At 38.3% G+C, this 24,170-nt stretch overlaps 1 protein-coding gene across 4 annotated transcripts in view; it reads right to left on the bottom strand.

Annotated features, from left to right (window-relative positions):
• LOC311265254 (paired box protein Pax-7-like) overlaps positions 1 to 10,406 on the bottom strand; it is an 88,698-nt gene extending 78,292 nt beyond the window's left edge. The window contains exons 1-4 of one of the 4 annotated variants that reach the window (XM_084366725.1): positions 10,011 to 10,406; positions 8,929 to 9,164; positions 8,544 to 8,688; positions 8,209 to 8,337 (exon numbers count right to left, since the gene is read on the bottom strand). In XM_084366725.1, coding sequence (XP_084222851.1) covers positions 8,209 to 8,337; positions 8,544 to 8,688; positions 8,929 to 9,164; positions 10,011 to 10,095 — 595 coding nt within the window. In that variant the 5' untranslated portion in view covers positions 10,096 to 10,406. The remainder of the gene's footprint in view (positions 1 to 8,208; positions 8,338 to 8,543; positions 8,689 to 8,928; positions 9,165 to 10,010) is intronic. The other 3 variants (XM_084366727.1, XM_084366726.1, XM_084366728.1) reach the window with 3 other exon arrangements.
• Positions 10,407 to 24,170: the final 13,764 nt, after the last annotated feature.

Genomic DNA, 24,170 nt, shown 5'->3' with positions numbered 1-24,170 from the left:
GTAGGTTCTGAACAGAGAGCTGATTTATTTCCATAAGGATGCAGTTTGAACAACGCTCAGTTCCCATCAAGGCCCGAGAGTGTGTTAAATATGTGGCTCAAATGATTTCAATGCAGTGACGGAGAAATGGCCATTAATACCCTTTCATACCTTTCTGTAGCGTAAACATTAACTCCCTCACACCACCACCCTCATTTAGAGATGAATTTAGTCACTCAATAAAATAATTCCTTCGACCATTTCCCCAACACAGGATCTTTACATTCACCGCTAATATGAATAATCACGGTCAAATTTGGCCAATTCTTTTTTTAAATTAAAGAGAAGAAAACAGCTTATGATGGGATTTAAACTTTTTTTTTAAAAAATACAATAACCAGCTGCCACTTTCAAAATTAAAGTATTCAAATAATTTACATCATTTATATAATACTTTGACAGCTTGTAAGTAAATTATTTCTTTTAATACTTCAGATTATCTGTATTTTTTTAGGTCCATATCTATTACCAGGGACACTGAGCTCATGTATCATATATTGCTCTCTCTCTCTCTCTCTCTCTTTATCTATGGCTGTAGCAATGTGGGGAGTGATATTTTCGACAGTTAAAAACAGAGTTGTTTCCAGGCAGATTCCACTGTGTTTAGACTTAATATGGTGTGTTTCACTTTACAATCCCAATTCCACATTTGGATTAGAAAAGAAAAGCAAGTAGCATCTAAACATATGTAATTCACATGTGAAAGTGTGGAAATTTTCATTCATATGTGAAAAGAAAAAAAAGAAATAAAGCCAATCACTTGTGACACTATTTTATTTTCACGTGTTTTTTAGTTCATTTTTAATTTTTAGTTCACACGTGAAAATGTGTGAAAAAATGAGCAACTCACATGTGAAGAAGCAAATTGTGATTTTATGTGCCATGTGGAAATTCTAATCTGCGTGTTTTACTGTATGTACTTCACATGTGAAAATTTACATTTCACATTGTGAAAAAGGCCGTTCACTTCACAGTTCACATTAGACATTATTGTCTTTTCACCTGTTAAAATTGAAGTTCACATGTGAAAGCACTCATTTTACATTTTTCACATGTGGAATTTTTTATAAGGGTGTTTCTGTAATCTAGCTTAGTACCTTGATGTTTATTTACATCTTCATTGAAATCACAGTTTTCCTTTTAATTCTCATTTATATCTTCTCTTCATTTAAAAAGATCAAAGGCTATATTGCGTTGTCCTGTTTTAAAGCGAGTGACAGCAGAGATAATGCAAATCAACATGTAATCTACTGTAGATGTTAAGAATACGCATGTGATTTTGAACAGTATTTAATTTAAGAGACAGATACTTTTGTTTAATGTGTAAAAATAAATTCCGTTGTAGATGAAAGAACAAAGCTAAAAGACTTTCTCTTACATGGCAGTGCAGTATGTTTGGAAAGAATCATTTTATCCTTAAAGCCAGCAGTGTTTGATCCTGCAGCTAGCTGTGAGGCAGCCGAGGCGGAGGAAGAAACCTCTGAATGGTTTGTCATAGCAGGCTCTCAGCTGTGTGCTGCTGGACTGGCAAATGAGTTGGATTAAAGCAAATATCTCACTGCCAAATCCTGACACAGATGCAGCGAACAAACCGAGCAAGCACAAGATAGCAAGTTAGCGTCATAGATCCTTGATTTATTTGCCCTTAAAATATCCTTCCATTTGTAGAATAAGCAAAAATAATCACTGAGTGCATTACTGAGAATTTTTATTAACCCAAGAATTTTTTTTAGGAACGCTCCAAAGCATAATTAATTAAAATGTGCAATAAATAGCTTGCACTAAGAAATGTTAACTGACGAATCAGTTTAAATGACTTTTAATGTGCCGTTATTTCCCCAACCATAATTGTCTACTCTGACCTCATACGATCCGCTCATTACATTACCTAGAATCATCTGAGCTCTTATGTCCCCATCACTTTTCAACAAAAAATGACACCTTTGTTGGTGATAACTGATTTGTGTTAAAGCAATATGTTCATGAACAAAGCCTGACCAATACAATGGATTTGTTAAAATATTGTTTATTTATAATATTCATGTAATGTAACTGTAGAATGACAGCATGCTTGAGTCAACATCCAACGTGAGCAGCACAGCCATAGTACATGATCTCTTCAACTCTCCACAAGACCCATTGAGGGCTCATGAAAGACCAACCGAAGTGCCGCCATTTAAATAATTTGTCGTTGCCATATTGCTTGCTCCATGTGTTGTGATTTCTCTGTTTGCCATTGTTCTGTGTGTATCTTTTGTAAATGGCCTGTTAATGGGATGCCCAAGTCTTCTGACTGCCCTCAACCCTGTTTCGCCTGTTTGTTCTTTATGCACTGCTCCTCTTTTATTGGCTGTTTAGCTTCCCATTGGGTCGCCTGACAAGATTCTTGGCATTTGTCAGCCAAATGAAAGGAGGATTAAGGGAGGGCTACTGAACACTCCACAGCAGAGAAGTGGGCTGCTATTCACCTAATCAACAACCCGCCTCCCAGTTCAGCAGCTCCCCTTTATATATATTTGTTTTTCTCAAAGAAATCATTGAGAAGTCCATAGTGCTACAAGAAATAAAGGACAATCAACAAGTAGGTCAATCCCGACAAAAATGCTAATGGATGTTGACAAAGAGGAGAAACCATACAATTAATACAATTAGCTGCATTTTGGGTTATAACAATTATAACTGTGATGTTAAGCTTTAAAATAAGGTTTCACATGGGGCTGCAATTAGGGATTATTTAATTGGATGGATTTATCATTTACCCAACTTAATGGTGTCAGAAATAATGATAAATGGCCATTAATGTGATGTTGTCAAACTTGTCTGTTTGATAAACAAGAGAAAATGGACAAAAGCAGCCAATACTCATGTCTGATAAGCTACAAGCAGCAAATGTCCTTATTTTATAAATTATAGTTGATTATGAAAACTGGCCTATTCATTTTTATGTAAGTTTTAAGGGTAACTGATCTGTATTAAAAACCATGATACATGTATTTTAATGCATGTACAATTACTGATAACATGAAAATAACATGTAAAAAACATGTGAAATTATGAATAAATTCCTGTTTTTTCAAACGTGATGTCAGTGTGATAAAAGGTTATATGAAATATCAAAAAATCTAGATCATGGGAAATTTTCAGAAGTAAAATGGTTGTGCACATGTGGTATATATGTGGAATGGGTTACTTATGTCAAACTCTTACATACATTTTTATGATGGATTATTTCATTTATTAATGAAAGTTGAAACTTTGTTTAACCTCAAACTTAACATTATAGAGTAACTGACTCAGTGTTATTAGTCTTATTAGTTGTTTCATAATTTAATTGGTGATTAGATGTTTTTCCGCTCAGGTCATGCTAAAATGAATTTTATCACACATATTACCGAATAAAACATTCTGCTCTGAGTTGCTTTTACTTTGTGTTATTTTCTGTTTTTTCTTATTTCTTGTGTATGTCTTTTTGTTACACCGCTGTAGCCTGTTCCTCTGAGCTGCCACAGTGACCCAGTTTCCCCACAGGGATCAGAGAGTGATCTTCTAATGCCATCCCTGCCAGCTTCAACAGCCTGATCCAACCATTAACCCCTTCATTTTATATAAGGAAAGGAAGACTTTAATACAGGGATGCAGCCTATAAAATATTCAAAACAATTAGCAGTCCCAACTTGAGGCATTCAGTCTAAATGATACCAAACACGTCTATGGTGTGTTAGCTGAGGGGGGGTAGGAATTCACAATAGGGATAAAGCAACATTGTATTTATGTTTATTTTAGGCATGTGAAAATCTGAACTCCTTAAAGTGTTGTCCAGTGGGCACAATTGTTCCACTCACATCGTCCAGGGAGAACAGACATACAGCAGTAGTGTTTGGGGGCTAAGACGGCTCCTGTCTCATGTGGCAAATGGGCTTTAATTAAAAGACCAGCAAGCCTGAAAGCAACGCTGGCACCAGCGAATATGATGAACTCTCATTGTGGAAGTGTCACCGCAAATGTTTCTGATAAGCAAAAGCAACAGAGGATCAAAGCCTCTAAGCTGCTCACGTTGCTCCAGCAGCTTCCTCCTTTTCTCACCTACTTTTTACTCCTCTGCTCTGAAAGTCTGAAACACAGCACATGAATCAGGTCAGCAGTCAGCTGCTGTACAAATATTTGGAGGTGTTCACCATGCTACTACTACTTCCATACTGCGATGACAACATATTTCTGTACATGAAGCTCCCTGTGTGGATTCCATGCTGCATGGCACTGCTTCTGTGTTTACAAAGTATTTGTCGGGGAATCAAATTCCACCGTCATTCCACAGAAGCCGATGCTCCCTAAAGGGAAAAGTCACATTCACTAAACCCAAAACCTCTGAAACTAGAGTAATGTCAACCTGCTGATATACACCATGTCTATCTGATGACTTATTAATGACAAATGTTTCAATAAAGCCATGAAAAAAATCAAAAATGACACACCATGGACCAGATGAGACTGTGTTTCATAAGAATTTATCACGATGTTGCAAAATAAATTCAACACTGTTCCTGTTTCCTCTTAACAAAACACATTGAAAACTATGCATTACACATTTCTGCTTATTTCTCAGTTGTTGCAAAAAATGCGTACACCTATATAGTACTTTAAGCAATCAGAACAATAATGATAAACCTCTAAAAAGAAGAAAATTATGACACATGTTGTACAAAAAAAAATTGGTGTTCGTTTTTCTGCACTGTGAATACAGAAATCCCAGATGTTTGTATAATTGTTAATTGCATGTTATTAATATCATTTGGACAACTTTAAATGAGCATGGATTGAAAATTTCAGTTTTGGGTGTGACATCATTTTGGTTTGTCATCCTAAAGATGTATTAGTTGTAGGAAAACAACCATGATAACTAGATTACTAGATCAATGGCTAACTTTCAGCTTTTCAGCTAGGTATATTAAAATATATAGAATATGTTAATTTGTCTATCATCACTGATTTTACTATACCAAGGGCTCTATCACGTTTTAGCCATTTTTTGTAGAAAACTGATCACAATAAAATATTATTATTATTGTTGTTGTCATTATTATTATTATTATTATTGTTATTATTATTGTTATTATTATTGCAATATAAAATGTGATTTTATCCAAACCCGAGGTGTTTCTATACTGTTTGACATATTTGTGTCGGTTTGTTAAGTCAATCTGTAAAACACTAAATATACACGGCTGAACTGTTTCTATGGTTGTCTAGAGATGCTCCAAATCACCACCTTTACATTAAGACGACTACCTGCTGTTTGCAACACATGAGACCAAGATTAGGACTGCAGTTTAAATTTACATTTGCTAATTCATCATATATATTTAAATTATTTGTTTCAGTTTAAAGAGAGAAAAGGACCAGAAGCTCAGATGGAGAAAATGGAATCATTATACATTTGGGATCAATTTAGTACCACAGAAGATTTGTGCGTTTACACACAATGATTAACATGGTGATGATGATGATAATGATGATGATGATGATGATTATTCTTATTACTGTTGATACCATTCCTCTGTGTTGCACATTGGCCTTCAGCCCCCTTGTCTTTTTTTTAATATGTCCCTTAAAAATGTGAATTTTTGGTGCCAGGCAGCGGGGGAGAGAGGGGAGGTTAATCCCAGTTTAATACACTGAAGCACAACCCAGGATGAGGCTGTGATGATTGTGTTATCTCCAGCCAACATTTGGGTCTCCCTCAATTTCAACCCGGCAAAATAGCTGGGAGAAAGTGCAGATGGAGTGGAGTAAGTGTGCATGCCCGGGGAAAAGTGTTATTAATAGCTGCAATAGAACTTTGCACAGCCTGCGCTCTCTGTAAAGCTGCTTCTCGTCACTTCCACTGGATTTGTTTGAAAAATGCTCTCTCCATCCTCACTGACGACCTTTTTTTCTTTCAACCAGGCTTATTCTGGACTCCAAAATTGCCACTGTTTTTTTTCCTCTACAGTAGGCCAGGCATATCTTTGGGAAACAGCATATTGGTTAAATGCAGCCTTAAACTCCAGATGAAGAGACTGTGCTACATGGTTTGACCAAAAGCAGACAGCCATCTAACTGTAGCCACAGAAATTACCTGCCATATCAAATATACCTGCAGCTATGAAATGAAATTAATTTTCCGTATGCGCAACCCTGATGTATCAACAACCATTAAGTATTCTGGAAAATATCATACATATTTACAATGCAGGAATTTACATAATATGGTCATTATTTTGGAGCTTTTACATTTTATTTTATTTTATCATTGAATAAAATAAAAAATAAGGTCTACAATAATATTATGTTGTACAGTATCTTGTTGAAAAGATATGTTGATATACAGTATAGGCTTGTGTTGTAAAATATATATACATGTACATGGAATTATTTCTAGTTCTGTAAGAAAATGCAGATTTAAGAGTAGAAAAGCAGGCTATTAACTTAATGTGTATATATATATTAAATCATACATTGCCTTATTGTAAAAAAAAATGTTTTATATATATCTAACAATATATTTTCTTGTACTGTTTTCGAGGCATATCTGTAAAGCATTTTATGACTGGTTTCAATAGTGGAACGGAAGTATATGTATTTATAATGTAGCATATCCTCTACTATACATTAATGCTAGCATATCATATGGACAAACAGGACTTATCTGATGGAAAATGACAGGAACAGTATTCATGTATGTGTCTGTCTGTCACAGCAGCACCTCGTTCATTCAGCCGAATGCTGCTGCTAAAAACTCCGACTCTGCTGAGAGTCTGCCAACGTGCCACCAAAAACAATCCCATGAAAGCGAAAATGAAATGAATATTTAAAAATACAATCTAAACAACACGAGAGGAAACCTTAAAATCTCATGAATTTGCGCCGCGGGCTCCACACCATGAAGTGAGCTGCTGAAAGATGAAAGTGAAAAGAAATAAAAGGCTCAATTTAATCTGCTTTAAAGCCCTTCAACAGAATGCATGTGCCTGGAACTGTGAGAGTGAGGGCTGATAGGGGATAAATATATTTCTTACTATGCCTCCGAGCTATTACACCCCTCTCCAACACAGGCGCCTATTCAACAGACACCGGTTTCATTACCAGCTGTAATAGGCTAAGTCTTCAAATTATGAAATGCCAGGGCCGGATGACAGAAAGACACAAGCTAGGCTGATCTTCTGAGGAACATGAAAAGGAGGACAGTTTACAGCGATTGAAAAAAAAGAAGTATTACCAGTCAAACCAGTGGTCAAGAATCACTGGGAGCCACAGGCCCTGAGGGTCATTAACAGACAGCTGATTCGTCAGAACGCTCCAGTCAAAACATATTAAAAGTCGTATTCACAATGTGAAACAATTATTTTAAAAAAATCTAAACTGACACAACTATCTCAAACTACAGGCTATATAAACTGCTAATTGCTAAATATGTCTTCATTTGAAATTGCAATCTGGGAAAGAATGTCCCTTAAATGTTGCACATTATTGTATTACATTTCCTCAATAATGCTTCAGAAACATTTATAAAATCCCGTTGAGAATAAATTATTCGGCCCATGTTTATTCCATGAAAATCTCATTTTCTTTTCTTTTTTTTCTTTCTTTTTTTAAGAAGGTTGACAGTTTCATTTGTTGTGTGTTTGTCTTTTTTCTGCTGCGGGTAATATATCTGATAAATTGGATACCTTTCAATACAATAAGGTTGTTCAGTTGGCCTTTTTTTTTTGCTTGATTGTGTTTTTCTACATGCTGTGGTTCAGGGCCTCTGGTTAAGGTTTCCGGGTGAACTTGACGTCCACACGGAGCTCCTACAAACAGGCCGGTGGGGTCGCTGGCCCCTGGCTCCTGGTATCCCTGACAAGCCGCCTGTAATTGATATAGACTGGCACATCGGTCATCTGTCAGCATTGCTTTCAAGGGAGCGTTTAAGCAGCGCCGCAGGAGCGCGCTCCGCTCCACCGCTCCCCATCATAAATAATTAAGCGGCTCCCATGTCTGCTGGGAGATCAGCTTAAAGGAGGAAAACCCAGAGTGACAAAACGCCCGTTTAGGCCCAATTTGAGGAAAATTCACGGCGCAGACAGCAGTCCAACAGCAGCTGTCGGTCCACACGGTCTCTAACTGCTAAAACTGTGTCCTCTGACCTACCTTTGTCGCCGAGGATGCCGTCGATGCTGTGTTTGGTTTTCTTCTCTCCGTCTTCATCCTTTTTATCACACTCCTCCTCATCGTCCTTTTTTCCAAACCGAGCTCGAAGTACACGGCTGATCGAACTCACTGCGAATAAAAAGGCAGCTTAAGTATTATTATTATTATTATTATTATTATTATTATTATTATTATTATTATTATTATTATAAGAATAACACATTTGATTCACTTCTAGTGACAAGCTTGGCTACACTTTAACAGTGTTTTCTGTTCAGTTGAACAGGGAAATAGCGGAGAACTAGCCTACAAAAATTAAATGAAACGTGGCTTACCAGAGGAGGCCTCACCTGAAGGGACTGTGCTTCTGTCACACACGCCGTCCTTCAGCAGCTTATCCCGGATCTCCCAGCTGAACATGCCGGGGTTGTCCCGCTTATACTCCTCGATCCGCTTCTCCACGTCCGGCGTGGCTACCTGCTGCAGGTGGGACAGCGCGACCGAGGGGACAAGGACATGGACATGTGTGAGGTCGTAAACGTGTTGAAAAAAGGCAAATAAATCAAAATAAAAGGAGGACTGATGTGCATGTGAATAATCAAATTCATTTTTATTCTTATCATTAGGCCTATCATTGTTGATGTTGTTGTTGTTGTTGTTGTTGTTGTTGTTGATGATGATGATGATGATGATGATGATGTTGTGGTTGCATCTTCTCACCCTGGGTTTGCTGCCTCCTATCGCTCCGGGCCGGATGGAGCCGGTCTCCTGGTAGCGGCAGAGGATTTTGGAGACGCAGCCGTGGGAGACCCGCAGCTGTCGGGAGATGACGCAGGGCCGGATCCCGTGGTGGGCCATCTCCACTATCTTGTGTCGGATGTGGTTGGGCAGCGGCCGGCCGTTAATAAAGACCCCGCCGAGCTGGTTGACCCGTCCCTGGCCCAGAGGAGTGGACACTGTGGACGACACAAGGTCAGCAGGGAGCTGTCTTACTCTAACATTTAACCATAAGTCTGGAGGAAAATACTCCATTTTAATATTATGTTTCTTATGCATGTCATCTAAATTGAATGTAGGCCTCAACTTATTAAAAAAGCCCATGCCTGTTATTATTCTTTGGCCTATTCACTGACACGTCTAAAAAATTGCAGAAACAAATGAGATTTTTCGTTGACAGATTAGCGGCTCCTCGCAGCTCAGTCCGACCTGAAGAGGAGGTGAAGGGCCTCTTGTGCCCGTCTTCATTAGGCCTATTCACCGTCACGCTGTCCAAATATTGATGTAATCCTCTGTTTCTCCTCATTGTCCTGTAGCCTATTTGATTTAAATTTCCAGGCACAGGACACTTGAAGAAATCCCACATTTTTGGTTCTCGGCTCTGTGGCTTTCCGTGGGATTTACACTCATTTTAAAATCTGTCCAAAAAACGGTCAGTGGATAATAAATAAATGAAGTGCAAATAATCCTACAGGCCTATGATATTTTGCCTAATAAAAAAATATTGACATACGATCACAATGTTTATAGGCTATGTGAAATGAAGATAGCCCAATCTAAATGAGAGTCCTTCATGGCAAAAAATAAAAATACAAATAATAGCCTAATAATAATAATAATAATAATAATAATAGGCTACCTGTTAGTCGAGGCCATTTGTCAAGTTAAAGTCCTCTGTAGGCTATTTATCTTAACATATTTTTATTTTCAATTTGAGCCCTCAAGCTTTTCAGTCTCCTCACAGAGTGTCCTGTGTGCCGGGTTAAAGGCCCAGAAGCTCCCAGCTGCTTCTCCACTGCGCCTACCTTCCAGAGGGAATCCAGTCCGGGGGTAGTTCTGTCCGGGAGCCGGGCGCATCATCCGCGGTACAGTTCCTGGCAAAGACGACATTGTAACATTTAAAAAAAAAAAAGAGAGAAATACAAAAAAAAAAAAAAAAAAAAAAAATCAAAGCCAAAAAAAGACCGACAGCTCTCTGGATGTCCAAATCACGTGTCGATGTGTCGCTAACGAGTGTGTCAGAGGTGGCAGTGTGTGAGCGGTCCGGTGTGTGAGGGACGAGAAAAAGCAGAGATGTGTAAAGGATCAATATGAGACCTCCGCAGCAGGCAGGCTAACAGGGCTCATGGAGCAGCGCAGGGAGTCCTCACACTGTTCATGTGTTCACTGTATGGAAGCGCTCTGTCTCTGACATGAGCTTATTTAACCGGTGTGAAGGACTCATCTGACGGTCTCCCGGACAAGTCTGGACCAGGCGGGCTCGAGAAGGGGGGACGGGTCGCGAGCACCGATAGGTTCTTGAGGCTTTCTCTTACTCGGGAGGGAAAAGCTCCACCAAGTTTCAGCAGCCAATGGGAATGAAGGCATAAAGATACACACACACACACACACACACTCACTCACAATACGCTCACACTGAAACTCCAGCCCACATCACAGGTCTCTAACACAGACAGTAGGCTCTGCAGCCTCCACACCAGCACATCTGCCTGCCTGCACAGCACACCAGGTGGACACACACATAAACACCTGTCAAATATAATGCAATCCAATGCAATAACTCTGTAATAAACATCTGCAGGCTATTGAGCAGTGTTTGTTGCTGCAGCCGTAATGTGTCCTGTTTGTCTTGAAGCTGGAAACAAACAAAAACACATTACAATAATGCAATTCATAATACAAAAGCAAACAGTAATGCACTGCAAGCTAATATTATAACCCCTGCCATTACAATTTTCTTTGACTTACTAAATTCTTTCTGAGAGTAACATATTAGGCTACTCTCCAGCAGTCAAAACCCAAGAAAGAAAAGAAGAGTTTTCAAAAAGTTTGAAAAGCTCATCAGTCCTGACCATGGCACCAAGTCAATATGAGGAGGAGCAGTCTACACCAGACTTTTGTTTTCCCCACTTCTGCCTCTTAAGCTCTATACAGGGCAGGCTTTCCCTCTGATTGTTGCAATTACATGAGATAAATGTATAGGCTTTATGTAAAGTGTAATATATTGTAGGAAAATACACAGTCATTAAAAATAATTTGGAAAGAAAATACAACTAAGAGAACAGAATGCAGTTTGCAGATAAAAATACAAAAAAGCAACTCAATGGATATTGCACATGGGATATGAAAGTATTAAATTAAAGTACTACAGAGGGATATGTAAGTGTAGGCTATATGGCGGTAAAGTGATATTGTGTTACAAACAAACAAGGGCGTTACTTTGTCTTGAAAAGTGGTGGGGACATAAGGGCTAAGATGATGTCACTGACAACCTACAGTCGGTACAGAAAACATGCTGCTAATATAGTTGGCACTCCTTTGAAATGATACAATTCAAGGACATATCAAGGGCAAATTATTTCAAAATTAAGGGTTGATTATTCATATAGATGTTCACATACAGCTCTCTTTCCCAGGAAAGTACTCAAGATTGGTGGTTGGAATATAACTTCTCAGATGAAAAAACATGTTTAAGATGGTCTTCAGCATATGCAATTTTGGGCAATGTACTGCAATAGAGTAGATAATTACAGCGAGGGAAAAAAAGATAATGCATTAAATTCATTAAATCTCATATGTTGGTTAACATTTCTTGGTGCAAGTTTTTTAATTTAGCTCATTTTTACTTAATAATGTTTTGCAATAATAAAACAGTGACTAATATCATTCAGAGAACGTAGGCCCAAGGCTCTTCTTGTTGGGGTTATGCACAGACATGAGATGATGATGTGCAGATACTAGTCAGGTTGCAAAGTGAGCTAGTGCCACAACCTCTGCATGCTTTTCAAGAAATAAATCATATTAATTTTGATTAACAGTTGACAAGGTTTTGTTATAATCTCCCCAAAACATCCATCAAGGATGTGGCAATAAATGACTGTAGTCTTTGTAGTAAAGAAACTATCACATCATCATTCTCATTAAGTATAAGGACCCCAAGTAAGGACTGTAGGGCATGATACATCTATTCACACAACATAGCTAAATCTTTTTGTCATATTATATCATAATTACTTCATGTGTTATTTGGATATGTACAGAAGCCACAACAATAATAGCTATAATAACAGAAATATAGTTTATGAATACTGAAAGTATAATGGTAATTAAAATAATAACAATAACAATAACAATAATAATAATAATTATTATTATTATTATTATTATTATTATCATTATAATGGTGATGATAGTAAGAGTCAAGCAGGACCACAGCAGCAGGGCCAACCACAATCCATGTGTGGCAAGAAAGCGCAGAAGCCAAGTCAGTAACATGCATTAATGAGACATGAATGTTTACAGATAGGAGAGGAAGACATTGGAGCTCAGTGCATCATGGGAAATCCCCCGGCAGTCTAAACCTATGGCAGGCCCTAACTATAAGCTTTATCAAAAAGGAAAGTTTTGAGCCTACTCCTAAATGTAGAGGTGTCTGCCTCCCGAACTAACACTGGAAGATGGTTCCACAGGAGAGGAGCTTGATAGCTAAGACACTGCTTCCCATTCTCCTTTTGGAGACGCTAGGAACCACAAGTAACCCTGCATCAGGGGTGGACTGGCAATCTGGCACAGCGGGACAAATCCCAGTAGGTTGCTGCGTTGTTGGGTCAGTCAGACACTTTTGTTTACACCGGCCCAGCTTTCCTCTTCACTAGCCTTCCATTCTATCAATTATTATCATCAATTAACCGGGTTAAAAGTTACAAATGTGTCAACCTTATAGTGCATGTCAAGCTACCAGCTTTATATACCACTTTCTCTCGTTCTACTTCAGTATTACAGTTGGTTTTGAGTTACAACTTATTTTTATCTATTTATATTTTGCCTTCAGCTATGGGAATTCATTCATGTAAATATAACAACAGAAATGTTATAATAATAATAATACAAAAAAATACTAACAATAAATGGTGTTTCTATGTCGTAGATCTATACTAAGTACCTCTGTAGTCTGATCATGCTTGTTTAGTACATGATAGGACAGCATCATTGTATTTATTTTAGAACATCTTTAGGATTAATGGGATCTTCAATATGAATAGGATTATTTATTTTTGGACATTTTGTAGGAAAGTCAATAAAAGTAACAACAAAAGTGACCGGGCCAGTCAGAGATGGAAAAGGCCAAGGGGCCAAATTTCACTCCCAGTCCACCCCTGTCCTGCATCCTAGGAGCTCAGTGTTCTTGTGGGGTAATAGTGTACTATGAGTGCTTTAAGATATACCGGTGCCTGACCATTAAGGGTTTTGTATGTGATGAGGAGGATTTTAAATTCTATTCTGGATTGTACAGGAAACCAGTGCAGAGAGCCTAGTATGGGAGAAATATGTTCTGTAATATGAGTTCTTGTCAGTACACGTGCAGCAGCATTCTGGATCAGCTGGAGAGTCTTTACACACTTATAAGTGCAGCCTGATAAAAGGGAATTACAATAATCCAGACTTGAGTTAACAAAAGTGTGGACTAATTTCTCTGCATCTTTTAGTGACAGGATGGTCCTGATTTTTGCAAAGTTCCGTAGGTGGAAAAAGGCAGTCCTTTTAACTGTGGTGCCAGAGTAATGCCATCCAGAGTAGCTCTATCATTATATAATTTGTCTCTAAGAGGTTTAGGACCCAGCACCATAACTTCTGATTTGTCTGAGCTTAGTGGTAAAGAAATAATAAATTGTAGGTCATCCAGGTTTTTATGTCCTTAATACGTGCCTGAAGTTTAGCTGACTGATTACTGTCATCTGTCTTAATGGATAAGTATAATTGCGTATCATCTGCATAATTATGAAAAATAATGATGTGTTTTCTGGTGATATTCCCTAAAGGAAGCATATATAAAGTGCATAGTATTGTTCCGAGCACAGAACCTTGTGGTACTCCATGACTATTTTTGGTATGCAATGAGGATTCATTGTTAACTTGTACAAACTGAGATCGGTCTAACAAATAGGACTTGAACCAGCTCAATGCAGTTCCATTAATTCTTATTAAATGTTCTGGTCTTTGTAATGGGATGTGATGGTCAATACTGTCAAAAGCAGCACTAAGATCTATGAAGACTAGTACAGAGACAAGTCCTTTGTCAGATGTGATTAGGATGTAATTTGCAACTTCAACTAATGCTGTTTCGGTGCTATGCTGTACTCTAAAACCTGATGGTAAATTCCTCTGGATCAAGTGGCACCTTTTTAAGAAGCGGTTTAATTACAGCTACTTTAAAGGACTGTGGTACATGTCCTGTTAATAGGGACAGATTGATCATGTCTAGTAGTGAAGTGCTAATTAGAGGCAGAGCTTCTTTAAGCAATGTATTTGAGATTGGGTCTATATATAAGTACAGCTTATTAGATTAAATACAAGAGTGGAGAAAATATCAGGAGCATCTTACCCTAATAAAATACAGTACAATACAATAGTGACTAAAATAATAGAAATGTATTTTAATACAATAAATACACATAATGTACAATTACAATACACACTGTAAACAACCTATAGTGATGTACTGCAATAAATTACAATAATAATAAACACATTTTCTGTAATTCTGTCTGATCTTCCATCATTTAAAAATATGTTTATTTTTGTTGCTTTATATTAACATGTTTCTGAAAGTGTTTTGAATGAAAAATATATATATATTGTGGACACAAAGCAGACCACTAAGCAGAGAATATAAAAGTCGTACATTACAACATCATTTTGTACTACATAATGCAATACTAGATACCCCTTTTTTGTAACTACTGATCCACCTGTCTGACACATACACACATATAAAACATATGCATTGGGAGTGTCAAAGTTCTTCTGAAAGCTCATTGACAATCCCCAGTCTTCCCCAGTCTTCATAAAAAGTTAAAATAAGATTGTTTGATTTATCTTACTTTGATCTGTGGCTCCAGTTGTTGCACTGTTCCCGCACCTTTGACACTAGTTGGTCCTTGTCGGAGGCTTTTAGACTGATTGAGCATGTAGAATCAGTGGCGACGCTGAGAGAAATCATTATGATTGACTGAGCAAATAAGTGCAGGAGAAGGGAAACAGAAAAGAAAGGGAAAACCTTTCGAGCCTGTCGCTGCAGTTTCCATGATTTCACCCATTTAGTGCAGTTTCCCCTTATTAGGTCAATTGAAGCAACTTGTCACAAGAAGAAAAATCTTAGTTGTGAGAGGATGGTAATACTGTAGGTCATGGCAGTAATAAACAGAGTAGAAGAAGGAGAGGTTGTGAACCAGAACAAAACCAGTTATTTGCAAATCACCAATAAACCTCAGAGACTCGAAAGAGGAAAGTGTTGCCTTGGCCTCCCTCCGTATCTGGCAATGGTAATTTTATGGAAATACTGTATATAGGAAAAACGTGGAAACAGCTATTCATACTCATTTGAGTTAAATGTTCGCTACATCAGAACTCTCTTGAAACACAGCACCACAACCAGCCCAAGGACCCTCCTTCACCTCGGTGGAGGCTACCCACCTCATTGTCTGCCTTTGTTATTCACCTTATTTGAAACAGAAATACAAAGCCAGTGACGAGCGCAGCCAGTTTTCGGTTTTTACAAGACTTCCAGTCAAGCCCACTGGCTGGCTTTTACCGCCGCAGGTATTCGAAAATCACATAGTAATGTACTGCTACTACATACTCAATCAGTATATACTGCATACTTCCTACTGAATATACAATTAAACAGAAACATTTCTGAAATGCACAGTGTATGCCCAGCTTGAGCCATGCCACAGCGACAAGTTACCTGATAAAAAATACCAACAGTACAGCAGATGGTGAAGCCTTTATTTGTTGTCCATTCTTAAAACATGAATAGGTAGTATTTGAGCAAAATGTCCACATCTGCAGTTTTGCTTTATAATCAAATAAAGGCTCACATCCACTCTTTGACTCAACCTGTGGCTGAATAAGTGTGGTCTAAATCCAAGTGGCAGCAGGGAGCTAAGAACAAGAGTGGAGATGGATCACCTGACACATACAATAGACTGCTTGATTTTGGATAATGTGTAAAGTTTTGTGTTTGTGTCCCTTTACACTAGTTTGGAATTCAACAACAGGTTGTACATTTCATTACCATGATGTTTGACATAAATACTTCAAAGCAGCTGATGTCCTTAAGTGAAGTATAGTTTAAAAGTTCATTTTATCAAGTTAACTTAACTACAGTTAAAGTATATTTCCCAAGTCTACTTTATGTAATAAGTACACTAATATCAATGTTCTAATTGTATAATTGCAAATGTAGTACAATATTTCTTGGGACTAAATTGGCCTACTTTTTAGTTTTAAAAGGTAAACTTCTGAGCATACGTTGAGACTAGTAAACCCTGGGTACACTGATACCTAAGTTTCGTTTTGTACTGCAACTATACTGGTTATATACTTCTAGCCACTTTTTAGTTTATTAAAGTATACTGCAAGTAAATGTATGTACAGTATATCCTGTTAGTTTACTAATTATGTAAGACTAGTCCACTGAAAGTGCTTTTTAAGCATAGAAATAGTAGTAGTGTAATGGTAGTAAACTTTAATTTAACAATTAGTTTATATCTAAGTTGCGTTATTTTGTAGTTGGTGTTTCAGGTCTTTATTCGAGTAGGACAACTTGGAGAGTCAGACAGGAACCCAGGGCACTGCTGAATCGTTGCATATTGCTTAATCATACAGGTGGTGCGTGTTCTACCAGGTGAGCTATCAGGGCAGCCCATACATCTATGTTTATTTTCATCTGCAACTACTGTGAACTATAATACAAGTGTATTATAAGTACTTAGAAGTATACTTTTTGTTTACTTACTACATACTTTTTTTTTACAGGGAATTTCAGGGACACATCCATGGATGTAACATTAAGTATGTCCTCAGTTAATTACAAGTTTAATAGTTTTATAAGTATACTTTTCAGGATAAAGAAATAATTTGTTTTCTTTATAAATCAAAGTTTTCAAAGAAATATTGCATTGGATATTGCAACTCAAATGGATGTCCCAGTTTAAAACAAAAACCAACACTCTCGCCGTACGAATACACTCTTAAGGGTTAGAAACTTTCTGTATAAGGCAAGCATACTTAATTATACTTGTTTAGTATATCTTGATCAAAAGAATAAGTAGAAGTGGAAGCCAAAAATACTTTCCGTCTCTGTATACTTGTCAGTATAACCAAATATACTTAAATATAATTATATATATTAAAAGTATACTGATAGCACACTTGAACAAACTTCTATTTTATAGGGGTTAATAGACTAGTTTACATAAATTATATGTTAATGTGGAGATCAAGATCTCTGATCTCTGGGTTGCAAGACGAACCTGAGTGGTGAATTACAAGGATAATAAGAAAGAAGAAAAAAAACTTTATTGCACAACATTATATTTATTTTATCTGATGTTCCTCTAATCTTTCCTTTATTTTTGCATATTGATGGATAATTTGACCCTTTAGATCCTTAAACATACTAATAATCACTTCACGGTTCACTTAGTCATAAACCATTGGCAACGTGTTGGTGTTGGTGAATAGTTTTCAGACAGTACAATATGCTTTTCGAACATAAAAGCAGCCCTTGATGTTTCGCTCTTGACTCACAGGTTCTTAAGATATCTGCTATTAACATGACCTCACATACTCAGAATGGGAGATGAAACATTTGTCCTGATGAGTTTGTGCTAACAGTAGACTTCCATCTGCCCAACATGTCCTCCGCTGACATGCACTGTCCTGCAGCCTCCATATCATGTGATAGGCTGGTTGCTTGTTTTTGTATTAATCAGATCAGGATCGCCTTCACAAATGCCAAAAAGAAAAGAGTCTTGTGTGAGCCACATGAAAGTAGCAGCCCCCATTTACCACGGAGTGTGTCAATTGGTTTCACTTAATCGATCTTGGTGACCAAGCCATGACTGCCCCATTTCACCCAACAGCAAAAGTCCCTGGCCTGTTTGCTCCAGACAACATGACTTTCACTTCCTTTGAAAACATTTTTATAAACTAATAACTAGAATGGCACTCAGTAGAGTCCAGACGCCCAGCAGTCTTTACATTATAAACTACCCATAACTGCTTGACCATTATTTAAGCTCAACAGATCTGTAACAGCCAACCACTAGAGCAAGAGAACCATGCAGATGGAATCATAATCTCCATCGGGTTGTTGAAGATCACTAGGTTGATAAAAAGAGAAACATACAAACACTATCCCAGACGCACAGCGGTGACCATTGCAGGTTGATATCCCTATTTGTTACATATAGCGGCTGAAAAAAGACAACAAAAACATGTTTAAATTTGCTCAATCCAGGTTTTTATTATTTACCTTGTCTTGATGTTTTTCATCAAGATCTATGCATTATTCCCTGAAAAATTTATGAAAATATTGAAAACCAATGTTGAAAGTGAGAAAAAACATCCTGGATCTGTCCCTGTATCACAAGTGAAAACATGTAATGTAGCCTATCTGCTCATGTTTTTAAAAAAAAAACATTTGTATGGTTGTTTCTATTTATATTCACACCCCATCACTCTGTGACAGGATGAATTTGGAACCTAAAAGCACCCATACCACCAACAAAACAAGACTTCCAATAATTTGGAAAGGCCAGTCCAGCAATAAGGGTTACTGTCATGGCTGGGTTTGCCTGATAGGGGGGCTCAGGGCAAACATTAGCTGCTAGACCCTGATAACTGCCTTCATTCTCTCTCTATACAGTGTGTATGGTATTCTTATATTGGAATACTACATCAGCTCAAATCTGCTGTGTGGCCATTCAACTACAGCATTAATTTAGGAATATGCAACTAATCAATGCAACACTGAAATAATTAGGATTTTACTAGATTTGATTGTGACAACAGGACCCTCCTCAACGCAAGGCCTCAAGAGGAAAGATCCATTTTAGTGCAGCATATACACTTTCAATCAAATGTGTTTGTAATTCAAAATGTTTTGTCGCTTCTCTTTTCTTCCTTTTCTCTTCCTTGTATCGACTCATCCCACTGTATTTGACAGGATGTTCCATACTCAGACAGAATTATGCTGCTAAATGGCCTGCAATCTTTTTGCCTCTGTATCAGAAAGCATGGAGGTTTCACTAAACAAGTGAAACACAAACGTTAGCTCAAACGCTAATCCAATTTCGGGTGGAGGGAATTATTTCCATACAATTTCAACATCCATTTTCAAGTTGCAGAGGGGCCCTTGACTATTTTGGCCACCATAGCCAAACCAGTAATCAAGATTATGAGTGGGCATTTGATACAGAGACATGGTGTATAAGCTGTTGGTTATGACTTTGGGTTTCAGGGTTCCACACATCAGCATTTGTGCCAAACAAAGCTGGATGTGTGGCTAACATCAAAGTTCAAACTGATCTGGTACATTCTGAGTTCACACATTGTGTCTCCAAGTGGTTCAGGAATCACACTTGACCCACCAGGGCCTGAAGGCCCCCAGCTACATGAAAACACACAGAAGACTGAACCAGATCATTCTACTGGCAAACACTGACATTGTGAGGAATGAAGGAGACTGAAGGTGAATAGTAAATCTGTTCCAAGCTGTCCAAACTCAAATCAGCAATTTAAGTGGATCCCCCCTTATTTCATCGTCCCTTTTCTGAGATAACTGTATTTAACATTACTGAAGGGAAATGATGCAAATCATTCACACTGAACCCAATAACAAATCCAAAAATAAAGTCAAACATTTCCAAAAGTTAAAAGGCGGCAGTGGAAACATAGCTAATTTCTTATGGTTGGGTATTTTTTACTGTTTACTGGCATGTTACGGCTCTGTCGAAAGCATCGCTAACTTGTTTTTTCACAGGCGATTACAGCAAGAACAAGACGGGCTCACAGGCCAGCAGAGCATGGGACCTTCATGAGGCTAAGAGCCACCTCTTGGATCAATGTTGCCATTTTGTAGATCAAGCAACCCAGATCCACCATGCAAGATGCATTTCGTTTGCTAAATGGCTGTCTGAAGCGCCTATTCATTGAGCAATTTTTTACAGGAGTAAAAGTGGATATCATGATGATGATGATGCTGAGCGGTTGAATAACATCTGCACGAGATCCATTTGGTACATTTTGGTACAATGTTTGTATTATATGAGTTAATGGCTGAACTTTGAGGTTTTCACTTTCTTTGTTACTACGCTGAAATTAGGTCTGCACCACTGCTAGAGTTAGACTTTTTTTTGCTTTTTTTTTTACTTTACTGTACACTAATAATAATAATTAGCTTGATTTAATGTTAATTTGGGACAAGCCTGGATCTCACACTAGAGCATCCTAAAATGTACAGAGACTGTCGTCCTATTTATTTGCAGTTAAGTGAGTAGCAGTTTTCCTCAAACTCAAACTTTTTTCAGATGAGAACATAAAAAATTACAGAGAAATCATTCAATCAACTATATCATCAGCATAGCCAATTGCATGGGTATTGATACTGCTTATGTTTATTTCAAAATAAGAGCATATTGGTAATCAATATAACCTCATCTAAGATTAACAAAACAAACCTGTGTTCAAAGGATCAAGTTATCTGGAAGAGAATTAACAGGATCATAAAGTTGGTGGACATTTTAGTCTGGACTGGCCACACCGTGTTTGAAGAACACAACCCTGGTCTGATGGAAGAATGAATATAAGGCAACTGAAACTCACTGGGGTTTTGTTTGTTTGTTTCTATATTTGTGTGAATGAAGTGAATGAAGGTTGCACAGGAGTGATCACAAAGATGGTCACAGCATTGTCTGGGAAGGGCCAAAGGTCACTGACCAGGAATCAGTGAACGCGTAAGATCAAGGAGGACAGCAGAGAGTGTCAGGGCAGCTGTAGCTCAGGAAGTGGAGCAGGTCAAAACACACAAAACCCCAATTGCTCCCATTGCTTGCTTGCATGCTGGATTGCTGCCATTGAAAGTGAGCATCATGAATGAGTTAATGAAAGTTCATTTTTTCGTCCTTTGATGAAAGTGCTATATAAGTGCAGCCATTAACCACTTGCTCCCATACACAAGCACCTGTTATCATGTGACCGAAGCCCTATACTTTTGTAGAACACATGCTAACAACTGAGCCACTGATGTAAACTGTAAGCTGTTAACAGCGCTGAAAAAGCTGGTAGGTAGACCTTGAGTTGAGATGTGTTGAGACATTAGTCTCCTATTCAGTAATGAGCCAAAATAGTGTTTTGAAATTTAGCAAAGCATCTATCCATCAAATCATACTATATTTTGATAAAATGCAAGAGAGCCTAAACTGAATAAGTGCTGTTGGAAAAAGCTTGTAATGTAGCTGATCCAAATCATCAGTGTATTCTCATCCCCACATCTTCTTGTGCATGTTGAATAGGGTTCTTTGTAAAGATATAAATGGAAAGAGGGGAACTTTGAGACTTATTACGTACATCTGGTCTTCTCTTGTCACTGAAACTCATGACAGACAACAGAACAATGCAAAAGCACAGGCTTATTGGCATTTAGCTGGGTTTGGGCTTTACAGTGGACCATGAACATAAAGCTTTTTTTCAGATAGAAATGACTCCTTTCCTTAGAGTGATGCTGATTTTAGTTGAGAACATGTGGGTTCTTAAGAAACCCTTACAATCTATTGGCATTATTATTGATTTATTTATTATACACTGTGAAGATTTGTGTGAGGAACAGGGCCCAAGAGCATTGACAGAGCCGTTTTCTTAAAATGTGGTTTAACAATTTCAGACTGTTATCAGGCTAAAATAATCCTGTCTTCTCTCATCCTGCTAATTTGGTTGTTTGAAAGCAGTTTGAGGATTGATTTGTTGCCACCTGTTTTTGGGAAGAACAGCCATCGGGTCATATGTTCACAAATAACAATGTATGCCCCCAGTGACGCGAGATGTTAGGAAACTGGCAGGCCAATCAGAGGCTGTCTGCTCTACATGATGTAGTCTGGAGCACATTCAAGGGGCAGGTTGCACCAACAGGGCTTACGCCTGGTCTTAAGCTAAGTAGGTCATAACTTGGTTTTCTAAGTCCATCCTGACAGTTATGTCAGTTGCACCATCTAGGCTCAAAGACTGGGTATAAATCTTCTGACTGGTGAGGAACAAGGGTAATGCAACACACTGGAACAAACTGACACAATGTTTTTCCTTATAGACAGGGATTATATCAAACTCACTTCCTTTATAAAATAATTTTCCTTTCTAGATGTTCTTCTTTTAGGGGCAGGACCATCTTCTTAGCCTGACTCTGGCTCCTCAGGATTGTTGTCAGCCTCATCTGGTCTCACCTCCTTCTACAGAAAAGTCAGCGGTAATATTGATTATCTTCTACTTCACAAACAACGGTCCCATGTCCAAAGATAAAATAGAACATGCATGCACACACACAGGCACCTTTATACTTAAGTGACATTTTGTAACATGATGACATATTATACACTGTATCTGTATTATGTGTAACATACAAATGCCCTGTGTACAGAAATGTGTGTTATCCAAGAGTACCAATTACCTGCAGCTTCTAAGCTGCAGCCTTGACAATCACTTTGGTATGAATGTCCAGTTGTTCTGCTGTAGCAAGGAAAGGCAGCAAAGCCTGTTTCTGTGGTGAGAAGCAACTTAGCATGCAATGGAGCAGTCCCTGACAACGTTCTCTGACATGATGTTGGATGTGTCTTAAGTGCCTCAGCAATTTCTTCAGCATTGGAGACATCCGTTTCACCTTGTGTGCAGACGTTGCTTCCACATTTTCTCACCTGGGAAAACAGCAGAGCAGCACAAATTACAGGCCGCTGCTCTAGGAGTTGCTTGATCATGTCAAGCGTGTTATTCCATCTTGTGGCATCATTGATTCTGAGCTTTGGTAGCAGCAACTGCAGAAATGTCTGTTTCTCCTGCAGGGTGTGATTTGCAATGCCACTACAGGGAAAGACTCCTGTGATCTGTGACAATCACCAAATCCGCAGTTGTAATTTTACATTCATCTGCCACAGTGAAACATGGTAGGCATCCGTTATGAAGTCAGCAGTGACTGTAACATGCATCACAGGTAAGAGCTAGTCTGGTGGGCTTTGGGGACAAGATGACAAGCACATGGAGACAGGACAACAACATTTTTGCTTTGCACACTGTTGATAATGTTCTGTTGATTCATGTTTTAAACTAAAGCTCTGGCCATATCATACAAATTGCTCAATTAAACCTTAAGACCGTTTCAAAGCTATAGATACAATATCTGTATGTTAAGATAAGATTGCTGATGTATGGGCCAGGCCAAGTTAATGGTCAGCTTTAGCATAAACCTTTTATGTAAATGTTGATGAAGGTTCTCGTATTAGGTGCTGTATTGTAGGCAACTGGACGTGTTTAATTTTCTTGAAGACGTTGTGCATCTTCATTGAGTCGATGAACCTTTGGCCTCAATCACAGTACTGAGTCTGTGTGGATAGGTCTCAACCAGGCCTGCACATCTCGACACTGCAATTTTACTGCATTCGTCTTTGTAAAACTGCTCAGGCTCTGTCAGGTTGCACGGGGATCAGGTGTAAACAGCCCTTTCTAAGTCCAGCCACAAATTCTCTATTGGATTGAGGTCTGGGCTTTGACTTGGCCACTCCAGAACATCCACCTTGTTGTCTTTAAACCTAAAATTTCTGTGTAGCTTTCACTGTATGCTTCAGGTCATTGTCTTGCTGAAAAATAAATCTTCTCCCAAGTCATAGTTCTATTTCAGACTGAATCAGGTTGTCCTCCAGGATTTCCCTATATTTTGCTGCATTCATTTTACCCTCTACCTTTACAAGCCTTCCAGGGCTTGCTGCAGGGAAGCTCCCCACAGCATGATGCTGCCACCACCATGCTTCATGGTGGGGATGGTGTGTTTGTGGTGATGTGCAGTGTTTGGTGTCCGCCAAACAAAGCATCTAGTCTGATGGCCAAAAAGCTCCATTTTGGTCTCATCAGACCAAAAA

This window comes from Pagrus pagrus, assembly GCF_965226575.1.
Source record: "Pagrus pagrus genome assembly, chromosome: 11".
NCBI classification, from domain to species: domain Eukaryota; kingdom Metazoa; phylum Chordata; class Actinopteri; order Spariformes; family Sparidae; genus Pagrus; species Pagrus pagrus.
This window is presented reverse-complemented; position numbering and strand designations above follow the sequence as displayed.